This window comes from Silurus meridionalis, chromosome 15 (genome assembly GCF_014805685.1).
Source record: "Silurus meridionalis isolate SWU-2019-XX chromosome 15, ASM1480568v1, whole genome shotgun sequence".
NCBI classification, from domain to species: domain Eukaryota; kingdom Metazoa; phylum Chordata; class Actinopteri; order Siluriformes; family Siluridae; genus Silurus; species Silurus meridionalis.
In genome coordinates, this window is record NC_060898.1 from 11,838,464 (window position 1) to 11,851,133 (window position 12,670).

General features: G+C 37.2%; 1 protein-coding gene across 1 annotated transcript in view; it reads right to left on the minus strand.

The window, feature by feature from the left end:
- Positions 1 to 1,064: 1,064 nt before the first annotated feature.
- efna5a (ephrin-A5a) overlaps positions 1,065 to 12,670 on the minus strand; it is a 61,083-nt gene continuing 49,477 nt past the window's right edge. Inside the window, exons 2-5 of the mRNA XM_046868308.1 lie at positions 11,395 to 11,687; positions 2,160 to 2,225; positions 1,946 to 2,020; positions 1,065 to 1,845 (exon numbers count right to left, since the gene is read on the minus strand). Of these exons, the coding sequence (XP_046724264.1) occupies positions 1,721 to 1,845; positions 1,946 to 2,020; positions 2,160 to 2,225; positions 11,395 to 11,687 (559 nt within the window). The 3' untranslated portion in view covers positions 1,065 to 1,720. The remainder of the gene's footprint in view (positions 1,846 to 1,945; positions 2,021 to 2,159; positions 2,226 to 11,394; positions 11,688 to 12,670) is intronic.

Genomic DNA, 12,670 nt, shown 5'->3' on the forward strand with positions numbered 1-12,670 from the left:
TTCATGTGTGCTGAGTATACTCAGCTATGCTTTGAGGCATGACATGACTAAATAATAATAAACAAACATACTGTAGCATGGTTAAAATGGTGTAAGTTAATTTATAAGGCAAATAAATGATTTCTGTTAATTTCTTGGACCATTCATTCAGCAGGGTTCACATATGCTTCATCTATCTCTATACCCACTCTATACCAACTTTCTTTCCTTCCTATTAAACAGTGTTTGGCAACTACAATTTTATACAGAAGTGTATAAAATATTCAGAAACCTGTAAACATTTCTTATCAGAGTGTATACCACAATGCTGTTGAATTCTTGATTCTATTTGGTCAAAGGTATTGTTTACTATTATATACAGCAGCTCAGACAATAGTGCAGCTGCAAGTCACACGTGTATATAATGTGCTTGTTATAGTATGTGATCATTTCTACTGTAACAGCTCATTTATAGAGACTTGCATAGTGGATACTCCATATGATCAGGTATAAAAATGTGTGATAGCTAATATGGTGAAGCATTTAATAAGGAGATGTAAATTTAACCTTTATGCTGTTAGTGCTGTGTAACAGTCAATTGCAAAGCTTAACTTTAACATTTGTTATGTTTTTTTAAGGTCGAAAAGTCTTCAAGGTGAGAGAGTAAAAATCAGAAGTCAACGAGGGCACAGATATTCCACATAAATAAATGTATCTATAAAGGTGTACAATGAACAAACTGTTTTTCTTTAATGTAGCGTATTTGGCAAATTATTGTGATATAAGGAGAGTAAATCTGTCATAAGAGAAAAAAATGTGGGGTCCTTTTTTAAATTTTTGGTTAATAGTACTTCCTTTGTGTCTGGTCACCTTACTCCACCCTATCATTGAATATTATTCTATAACATCCCCAAGTGTTTTTGTTTATTAAAAAATGCTAGACAGGCCAACCCTACACTGACACCAAGGATTTGTCGATTGCCAGTGTGAACACAGGGTGAATCCTTACTTTTTGCCGCAGTGGCAGAGTGTGATATCATGAGTAATAAATAGGGAAAAATAAGTATATTCACTTAAACAATTGATCAATGAGGCTCCAAACTCTATAACAAAATATCACTGTTGCTACTACACTTGAGCACTTATGCACTTCAGGAATACAGTCTCCATGTTGTATTTTGCTTTTTAAACTGTACACAATGTACAAAACAGACGAGTGCTTATTTTCCTTTTTTATATAAGAAAACTCCTTAAAAACAACAGTAAAGTCTTGCCCCATTAAAAATGATCTCATTTGCTTTTTTTTTTTTTTTTATATATATAGAAGGTACACTTTGAAACCAGTCCTGTACACAGTTGTGTCGTCGCTCTTGCTGATGAGAGTCCACCATTCCTTTTACACAATTGATGTCCAAAAAAAGGGTACATGTCTTTTCCACATTCTGTTTTAAGGTAAGTCATTGCTTGATGAAAGATGTGTGTATGCATATACATGTATCTGGGTAGTGTACCAAAATATCCACCAAGACCCATTCTGTAATGCATCCCAGATAAGAAGTTCCTGCTCTCATTGTCTGAATTCTGGCATCTTCTAATTAGAAGAATGCATTCTGAATCTCGGTGGAGATAATGAGGACCTCTGATGTCTACCTTAAAAAAAAAAAAAAGTGCTCTTTTAAGAGTCCTCCTCTGTGTTAAGTTTAGGATCAGGACCTGTTACTGCACTCACACACACAGGCCGCTATAATGATATGCAAGAGATGAGGATGATCAGGGCTGAGGCTAGCGGGAGGCCAGCCATACGTACACGTCCAGCTGAATTGACATCCCCTCGGGATGGCTCGGCTGATTCATGGCTTGTGTCATCTAAAAGGAGATAGGAATATATTTTTTATTAAAATAATTTGGATTTGGGAGAATTGAGTATTGTGAAATCAAACAAACAAAAGCAACTGAACATACAAACCTCTCGGCTCTATTGAGTTACTGTCGTTCACGTCGAAGACCCGGTCATGAACACTGACGGTTTTTACGCAGTTGTCTGTTATAGGAACATAAAACGGGCTTTTAAGACAGGCATTATGAGGTCATAATTTCATCACTCTAATCCTGGGCTTGATAAAATACGCCCAGATGAAACAGATCTACATGAACCCCCACCAGGAGCTCATAAAACTCACTTGCTGGTCTGACGAAAACTTTCAGCCTCAGGCAGGTCTTTCTCCCATTCTCAGCGACTGTAGAGGCTGTGGAAACAATTAAGTTGTTTACTATTAGACTTGCGGAATCCATGCCACATGTGAAGTCAGGGCACTTCTGTTTACTGTAAAATATTTAACCCTATCAAACCCAGGCTTGAAAGTGGCCACCTGGGCCTTTCAAACTCGGTGATCATGAAGTGATGAAAATAGTTAGTGAAAGAAAAATAAAAACAGATGTGAAGATTATGTTTGCCATCAAAACTATAAGAACACACAGGATGAAACTATTTGGATAAGTAAAATGGACAATTAAATTGTTTATGAATTAATAAAGTGCCTGGGAGACTGTGGTGTATATAAACAATTGCCTAGTGGAATTTAGTATAGAAAAATGCATGTATGAAGGTTTTATATTACAATTAAATCCTTATGAAAATAAAAATGTATTTTTAAAGTGTGATACTTGCAATAAAGCATGCTAATGTCATGCCATGTAGGTAATTACAGTACTGAACCCCCCTACAGCTGGGTGAACGATTTTCCATTTGTCTCTAAAACGTAAGTTTTTTTTACTGTAAAGCGAAAATATATTCTTGTTATTTTATTGCTTTGTTTTATTTAAATAATCTAGTTAGTTAGGACTGGATTAGTGTTACGTGGAGAGGCAGGGCAATGCAATTATTACAGGAGTATCTCTGAGATTTTTGTACCATCCATCATTAAGGCCTTAATGTCATTATGAAAATTACATCACAATTACAAAAATTACATTATGGTAGTAATGGACATTTTCATTGACTGTGCATCTGGAAAGATCATGGCATGTTTTACCTTCTATAATATGAGCAGTAAAGATAACTCAGGCAATATATATCCAGTCTAAATTGACAAATTGATTAAGATTTACTACACCCTATGCGAAAAGAGGTTTAGCATCAAGGTTTTTCTTTAATAAAAACAAACATGCTGGTTTTGATTGTTTCCCACCGAAAAACAAAACCAACCAGAATATTTAAACACACAGAACAACAAAACCAAAAATGAGCTTAAATGAGCATGTCTGAAAAGTGATGTACTAACAACTTCTTATAACCCCCACCCCAAGCAAGGGTTTTTTTGGTATAAAAACTCAGGTTGTATTTAAAGTGTACATGTAAATATTTTGAATTTATAAAGAAATAAATTAAACAATTACTAATGACTTGAATTTATACATACAGCTGGCCGCTACAGTCCAACAGCCTGTGTCATGATTGTATTTCTTGCTTGGTAGATTTCGTCTGATTTGATCACAGACACTTTGGTAAATTTGGTAGACTGATGACAAGAAAGACCTTATGTTAAAAATATGTCTGAAAGCCTCTTGCATGGTGTAACTAAAATATGTTAGCTATACCATCTGGAGATTGCAAGTCCAAATCCAAATGATGGCAAAACTATATACAGCCCAAGAGTCCAAGACAGCAAAAATATCTAAACTGTCTGGGTGGGAGTAATGGAATAATCTCACCTGTCAAACATGGGCACCTGTGATCATGTATAGGAAAGAGGACAGATAGCACTTTCTTTTTATTGTGTTACACTGCCCTGTGTATGCAGCATGCAATTTAAATAGACATAGTTGTTTGGGTACATGTGTCCTTGAGAAAGCATGTGTTATCTTTCACCCTTCCAGATTGGTTGCTGTTGCATGATAAGGGATAACGTGCTTAGTAAAGATAAATAAAAGAAAGAAATTAAACAGAAAATAGAAAGAATGAAAATAACACCTGGATGAGAAGTAATGCCACAGTTTTGTCATTAATTTCTAAACATGATGCTAATATTGCAAATAATTGCAAAGTTTAAACTAGTGTCTTGAATGTGTCATCAGCAACTTCTAAAGAGTAAAAAAAAAGCATTACCATAACTACGCTGTCTTCATCTTGAAACCTTTATCCTGCCTTTCTAATGTGCTGTGATGTATCATAAATGGCAAAGTAATAGAAAACAAACCACTTGGAAATGCACTTTGATACTCGAGAACCCTATGTCTCCGCTGAGTCATTACCTGCCTAAGCAGTGCTGCTGATGTCACAAGCTCTGTACATGTTCCAGGTCTCGTTTAGATGCCTGTGTGAGCACACAGGCCTTAGAGAGAACCGCAATTAGCATTCATCTCATTTTGCTGTATATATGGACAGTACTACATCAGCTATGCTGTATCCACTGCCCTGTCAGCCATGGGCCATGTTCCTCAATTTGTCCTTTCCATAAAAGAAAGCCCATTAGTGCTTAGAAAGGAGCAGGGAGACACGCTCCTTCACTGGCCACCCTCTCTTTGTGCAGCAGGTAATGTAATCTCCTACTGTCAGGAGTTAATGCAAATGAGGGTCAAGGAATGTGGGAAAGAAGAGAGATATGCTATTTCTCTCACAGATCACACAAGACGTAAAGGTGACTGTGTAATGAGAAATTAAAAAAAAAACCTTTACAAGCTTCAATTCAATGACACATCACACTGAATTACTTGAAAACAATAGATCTAATAGATTCAATTAGTTAAAAATAGATTTTATATATATGTTGGTGATTTTAGTTGACTGGCTTGAGGTCCAATACCGTGTCTTGGCCACAACAATACAAACAAATGTGTGGGACATTTACATGCCTCTGGCCTTTTTGACCTCTATTGGCTGAACATGATCTTTCCACCTGCCTTTAAATCTTGATTGGCTACTACATACATCAACGCCTGCTACTTAAAGTCATATTGGGTGCTAATAACATCGACAGCTGCCGATGACAAGCGATAAACTCCACACCTGTTGGACAAAGATCTGCACTGATGATACAAACGACCTACATTCAATCAATGCCGTGTTTTTTGCTTGCTTGATTTAATTCAAGGTTATTTATTATTTTGTGTACAGAAGCTTAAATTGCACATCTTTAGCATACTACTACTGCAGAAAGAGTGAGCATCCAGAAATTTAAGTTCATAAGCCTTATTCGAATAGGATCATAATCATGTTTGTATGAACTCTTTTATACATCTCCTCCTGTGATAAAACTCTCATGCCTAGACAATAGATTTTTTGCAGAAAGGCATGTTTCTGCAGGTTGTTTTGTCTACAAACCCAAGATTTTGCACCATTTGGTAGTGATCTTTGTGATCATGCTCTTCTGATTGATTATTACTTTCTTTCAGGTTGATGGACCTCAAAGCATGAATACATCAAGACTGTTAGAATTAAGATTAGCTAAGATTTAACTTAATTCATGTTAATACACCCAGACAGTATGTTCATAGTTCACAGTTAACCTTTTACTGAATTAACTATAAATCAGCTAGAGATGTTTTGAGGTTAGTATGTACATAAAAAAACACACACCTTTTACTTAAAAAAAATCAAACTTTAGTTACTTCAAATCTGACTGAACACATATGGATACATTTTTCTAAAAAGAAAAAAATTCAAAACCTGTAAAAAAAATAGGAATAATTGATGAGCTAGCTGTATGAGCAAAAGACCATGTGCATGTGAACTGGACATTTTGTTAATCCCTGAAGCCTGTGTATATTCCCAGAATGCAGTCCATTGCTTCCAGCCCTGACCCCCATGATTCTCTTCTACGTGGGGTCTCCAGCTGCTTTTAATCTGCCTGTTGTCTCTCCTTTCATCCTTCTTTCTATGCTATGAAAAGAGGATGGGTTAAATCAAAGCACTTATGTTCTGTCTACAGAGACACGCTCAGGGTTTGTAAACCCTTAATCGGGTCCCCACAAGCATATTTACTTTTTTTGCCTTTTGACTCATGTGTCAAGTCCAGCCCCATTCCGAGCCAAAGCCCAGTGCTGAATGGAAACATCCCTTAAGAAATCTGGCACAGCTATTGCAAAATACAGCAGTGGCTTCTATGAATTACCGTTATTTTACTATTTTTACAGTACACAGAATGTTACATGTTGAATGCTACTCTTCAGTTACAGAATGTCACTAGTTATTTAGACAAATTACTTCCTTACATTTTTTCATTCCTGTTTTAAGTGGTACCTGTCATGCTTACAGAGGAATGACAGATTCCCGGCCCCTCATTTGCCTTTCAGAATTTGCAATAGTAAAAAAGAACAGCTATCAACTTTCCAGTCCGTACTGCATTAAGATAATTATGCGGGTGGTGCATAAAAGGCAGTTGAGTCCAGTCGATCACTGAAATTATGCCTTTGTCAGCCTAGATCATGTAACTTACCTCACTGTGCAGGTTCAGACAAAACTCAAGACAAGACTAACCCCAGCTCAGAGGACTCAAGGCCACTGCATGCTGCCAAAGACTGAGCGGCTTCTTCATGATTCCAGACACACATAGCAGACATTACATCTGCAGCATAGCCATGCATTCACACTAAAGATCACAAGGGTAAACCTTGTAGACGCTACTATTTCAGCTATGAGATCAAATGAGATAAAACCAAGAGGTCTGATAAATGATAGGAAGATGGATTGATGCCCATCAGTAAGATAAGACACCCTGCTGTCTTCTGTTCCGCCACATTCTTATGCTCTAAGAACACAAAATAAAGTTAATCATGGTCACTCATTAAACAACACCATATCTAAAACTGCCTAGAAATATGAGTAGATTTTAACATAATAGTGCACACATTCTTTTAAAGCAAGTTCATATCAGACAGAAAGCACCACCATCAGCTCCCTCAAACTCCCTCACTCCATTCCTCACATAAAATAGGAGGGTGAAGAGAGACAAAAACTCCCTTGAAATTGGATTTCTATCCTCCTAGATTAAGATCAGACTTCCACCCATACCATATCGAAAAAACATACCGCCCTAAGCCATTCAGGAATCAAGAGTTCGACCGCAACCATCGGAACATGGTCACTTTTGACCCCGCAGGGGCCGGCCTTCTGATCCCTACTGATCGCTTCCTGAGCAGGCTTGGCCTGTGAGTGACAGCTATGAGGCCGTGTGTGTCGCCCTGAGGCTCTGCGAGAGCGACCTCTCACTTGCAGTGATTAACCGTCACAAGATGTAACAAAGGCACACTATGTAGCTCATGCAGTAACAAAGACATGTAAATTCAACTAACCAAAGAAGGACACAAACAAATAGGACATCAAGCAGGACAAAAAATATAGTAGCTGGTCTGATTTAGCACTAATTCGCCTTCACTCATCTATGTTAAAGGAAACCATTGAAGACATAAATAGACTACTTTAAATCAGAGAAAGTTTGTTAGCTTTGTTACATTAAACGAAAGATATTTTGCTAGATAAACTACATTAAATGAATGCTGAATACCTAGCCAAACTATATTAAACAAAATGAATAAGGCTAGCTAAACTGCTATAAATCAAATAACGTAGCTGGCCAAATGACATTAAGATGACATTAAAAATGGAGCTAACTAACAATAAAAAACCAAAAATCTTTTAATTAATGTTTAATAGTTACAAATATTAATCAAACGATGTTTCATTTGTTGTTTGTTTATTTTAAAACAAATTGTCTTTTTAATTTGGGGGCATATGAATTGGGTAGATGCACTCTTTTACAACAATTTAAGTTTTAAGAGGTTCCAGCTGAGAGGTTGGGCATTATATATTGTAAAAATCTACTTTAACTATCTGAAACTCTTTTAGTTTAACCATTTGTGATACAATTACAAATACACAATAATATCCATATCATGTTAATAAAAGCAATTATTTAAAGGCCCACTGTTTTTTTCTTTATATATGCTGCCTCTGGGTGAAATTATACGTAAACATGGTATTAGCTTCCATTGCAATGCTGATGATACACACTTGTATATTTTAGCAAAACCAGATGAGAAAAATTAGCTTAACAATTTTGAGGAGTGTGTAAAGGACATTAGATAGTAAATGCTTGATAAAGTTCTTCTGCTCAACTCACATTAGATGTAATTTTACTAGGACAACATGCAGCTAAACGTAATCATAAGCTTTAGTTAGTCCAGAATGCACTAACAACTACTACTAGAGGTTGAAAATATGACCACATCACCCCTGTTTTAATCAGTCTACACTGGCTCCCCATCAAATCTCGCATTTAATATAAAATACTACTACTTAACAGTCTCGTGCCACAGTATCTGAGTGTACCTTTATGATCCCCGGCACCTACTTAGATCAAAAGGTGCAAACAATGAAGACTACAGCAAGGGGTAGATCTTTCTCCTATAAAGCCCCACAGTTATAGAGAAACCTTCCAATTAGTATTTGTGACTCAAACACAGACTTTTAGACAAGCCTTTCATCAGTAGGGATAATTACTGGTACCCATATTTGGATGCTGTCAACCCCTCACTCTCACGCGTTCACTCAAGTTTTTTGATGGTGGTGTATCAGGCTGTCTCTTATTCAAGAGATTCCTCATGTCTGTGATACCTTCTGGCTCTCCCTTTTAGTTATGCTGCCATAGCGGGTCTTGCCAGAGTCCCCAACTGCACAGTGTCCATAAGTTTTATACAACAATAAGGATATTTAATAATCCATATCTTTTCTCGACTTAATTATGCTTCTGAGGTACCAGTGACCAGTGTTCCTGCCTCTCTCCTCTCCTCTCCTCTCTTCTCCTCTCCTCTCCTCTCCTCTCCTCTCCTCTGCTCTCCTCTCTTCTCCTTGGATCTGCCCGCTTCATCCTGGCCTGCCTGTGGATGGTGTTCTTTTCGACTAGAGGCCAGTCTGTGCAACTGGGGATCCATGAAATTACGGAGTAAGACAGGAGCATTTGAGATGGATTTAGACTGTACTTAATGTCAACAGTCTGCTACACTGACTCATGACTACAGTTTGCATTTGATCAACACCACTGCACACCTCAACATCGTTTAGCTGTAATAAATGGACATTTGGTGCCATGCAGATGAGGGTGGGTTCCCTCTTCAGTCTGGTTCCTCTCAAGGTTTCTTCTTTATTCCATTTTAGGGAGTTTTTCCTTGCCACAGTCACCACCGGCTAGCTCATTAGGGACAAACTTACACTTATAAAGAACAATCTTATTCATTCTTTCTTGACACATTATCTGTGTAAAGCTGCTTTAAAACAATGTGCATTGTTAAAAACACTATACAAATAAAAATTTATTGAATTGAATTGCATTTTATCCAAGGCTGAGGTTAAAGAAAAGTCTCAATAATCAAAATTACAACACTTTAAAACTAAACGTTATACAAATATACATCTCTAATGCTAAAGTGGCTCAGCTGTGTACTGGCTTTAGAAGATTAATACATATGTGACTCTTATTAGATATCAGCATCACCCCTTATTTCTGATACCAGTGATTTATTATGGAACATTTTTGAATTACCAACATAGTTTTGTTACTTGTGGTAAGCTAATTGTGCAAAACTGTTTAGCTTATATACATTTGGTTATACTAACAATTCTGAAGTGTTTGACTTTGATATGATCTGCTTGACTGCAATCTAAGCAATTGTTTTCTGCTTAAAATTAAATTCTCTGCTATGTGGGTGTATGATTACCTTAACACTCCACTGTACATTCCAATATGAGGCAAAAAATGTGAGCCTGCTGACAGATTGTTTGTTATTTCATCCTCCCTTTTGGTTGCATCCGTAGGTCAGAGTAACTGGCTATTTGTTAAAGCGAGTCCACAACTGTTGAATCATAAACCTGAGTCACACAGGAAGGAGCTGCAGGCTGTGCACAGGCTCATATTCTCTCACTGCCTATTCCTGTAAAACCTTCCGATTACCTGACAGCTCCAACATTTTATCTGGTTACACATTTTACTGTTCTGACTCAAAGTCATAGGATAATGAGCTCCGTTTTAAATTGTTGCAATACCTTTTGTATGTGGCCATGTAAAAAAAACACTGTATTCTGCTATGATCTCACACCTAATCACTGTTTACTGTGCATTTCTCTCCTTTGTGCTCTCTCTTTATGTGTCACAAAAGCAACCAAGTTGTTTTGACATACCCACATGATCTGTCAGTTCATCAAGATGAATCATGCTAATTCCAAATCTCGTGCGTGTGCCTGCATAAATGAAGCTATCTCTAGAGCCAGCGCTGTCCAGGCAGTCAGACCATTCCTGCATCTTATTTTGTCTTCCGCCTCTCGCTCTACAGGGATCTGACTCCAGTTGTAAAAACAAGGGTTTAGATGCTTGTTTTTAAAAGGCCTCTTGCGAGTAAGCGAAAGCTGAAACTATGAGGCCGTAACAAAGAGCCTTTACAGGAAAGACGGTTTTCCATCAGGGTACATGTTTTCGTTTCAGTCTGTTTTGTCAGGATCACTGAAGCAAAACCCATTTCTGAGCAACAGCTTTCCTTCTCCCTGCCTGGAATCAACTGCTTATCGGCAAATTTACCTACGTAATATGAATCATCAAAAATAAATAAATAAACCTAATCTTTTTTCATGAAAAGTTAAAATATAAAAAACATTTTTTCACCAAAAATATGTCAATATTCCACATTGGAATTTTTTTTTTTTTCGTCTTAGCAAAGATATCCTGAGGATAGTCTGATTAATCTATAAATTCCTATTATGAGATTACAAAACTTACTAAACCAAATATCAATTTATTTGTTCATTATTTCTAGATATTTTAGTTAAGTCTATCTTATAATATATTTGTTTTCTTTGGCACATACTTTCAATGGCACATGCTATTTTTAAGCATTTATTTCTAAAATATAATGTGACAACAATTTCAAGATGGAATTATTAATGTTGTGAAATAGGTTTAAGAATCTTAAATTAATAAACATTTTGTTTATTGTAATCCAATAATAAGCAATTCTTAGAAATACATTTGAGATACATTAATGTATGTTATAGTTACACTTAATTGTATTTTTTATAGGCTACTTTAAACTTAGTTGTACTTTTCCAGTTTTTCAGTCAACTTTTTCTATCACAGATCCGAAGTTGGATTACAACCTTGGATTTTTCACCAGTCACACCAGGGCGTGGTGCAGGCACTCATTCACACACACACACTCACATGGACATGGGGATAACTTGTAAAACTCCATCCAAACTGTAACCTAAGCTCAGGAATGAACCTGAGATCCTAGAGCTGTGAAACAGCAGAGCTACCATGTTTTTAGTTACCAAAATGTTTCTAATTGTTTTCGTTTTCAACATTGAAAATTGCTCCTGGTATGTATCTATATTATGTGTTGTATGTTGGTTTAGTTTTTGACTATACTCACATATATAGTAGTATTCTCTGCCTGGTCTGAACTCGAAGCCCAGCGAGAACGGTGTGAAGAGCTGAAACTTCTCTGAGAACTTGAGAGGACCGTTGGGAGAGTAGGGCCGATTGCACTCCCAGCGTTTGAAACCTGTCGATGTGTGGTCACAGGAGCTGTAGCCATCGTAGTTGACCATGTACAGCATGTAGCGCTCCGTCCTCTCCTCCGGCACTGAGTCCATGTAGTGGGGGCAGTAGACGTCCAGGTAGTCATTGATGCACACATCAAGGTGGTAGTCTCCTCTGTAAAATCTACAAAAAAAGTGTATGGAGACATAAATTTTAATCCCCTTACTAGAAGGAAGACATAAAAAGATAAATCCTATATAAAGATTTCTATATATCATGAAGAAATCTAAAACATGTGTGGTGATGATGAGTGGTGAAATGAATAATCTTATCCTTGACATTGGAGCTTTAACAAGTCTAAAAATTATGAGGCTTTTAAGGGCAAAATATGACAAATTGAATAATGACACTCAGAGGAATTTCAGAGTCAGGAATGATGTGCATTCCATATGCCGAAGCAGCCTGCTAATCTAAGATTTACATCTTGTTTATGGTGGAAATAAAAGAACCATGCAAGACTTTTAAGGGGTGGGGGTGGAGCGGTGATGTGAGACATGTGAATGAAGAACAAGGAAGCATTTTAAAAACTTGTACTCCCCAAGGCACTATATAAGGTTGCGGCGGAGTTGAACTGGGTCAGGGCTCACAGCTAAGCTCTGCTCCCTTGCAGCATTGAAATCATCTGTTAGTGCCTAGACATGAATGAGGAAACATTGTGGAATAGATGTGTTTTGTAGCTTGGAGAGCATTGGTTAACTTTAAACCTGGTAAAAGAACTACGAGTAAGCAGACCCCCAGCAGGGACCCTGAAGCTAACAACTAATGTGAGGTTAACACTGAAATCCAGCTGTGGACAGCAGCTCTGCTGGTGCATCAACACATAGATTTCCACACAATAGATACTATAAAGGACCACTGAGCCCAGATGAAGCTTAAGAGCACTTGGATTATCATTACGTGGATTTCACCAGTGGAATACTGATTGTGTATGCTGCTTGTGAGTGTGTGTGTATGACTGTGTTTCTCAAACTCATTATGCAAAAAAACTTGTGGAGAGATATTCAAGAACCATTATTCACCAGGGTGCTACTTCATTCTAACTAAAAGCAAAAACTAGGCTAAGAAAAAATATTATCTCTTTCAACTTCAGTGCTTTTTATTGGCCA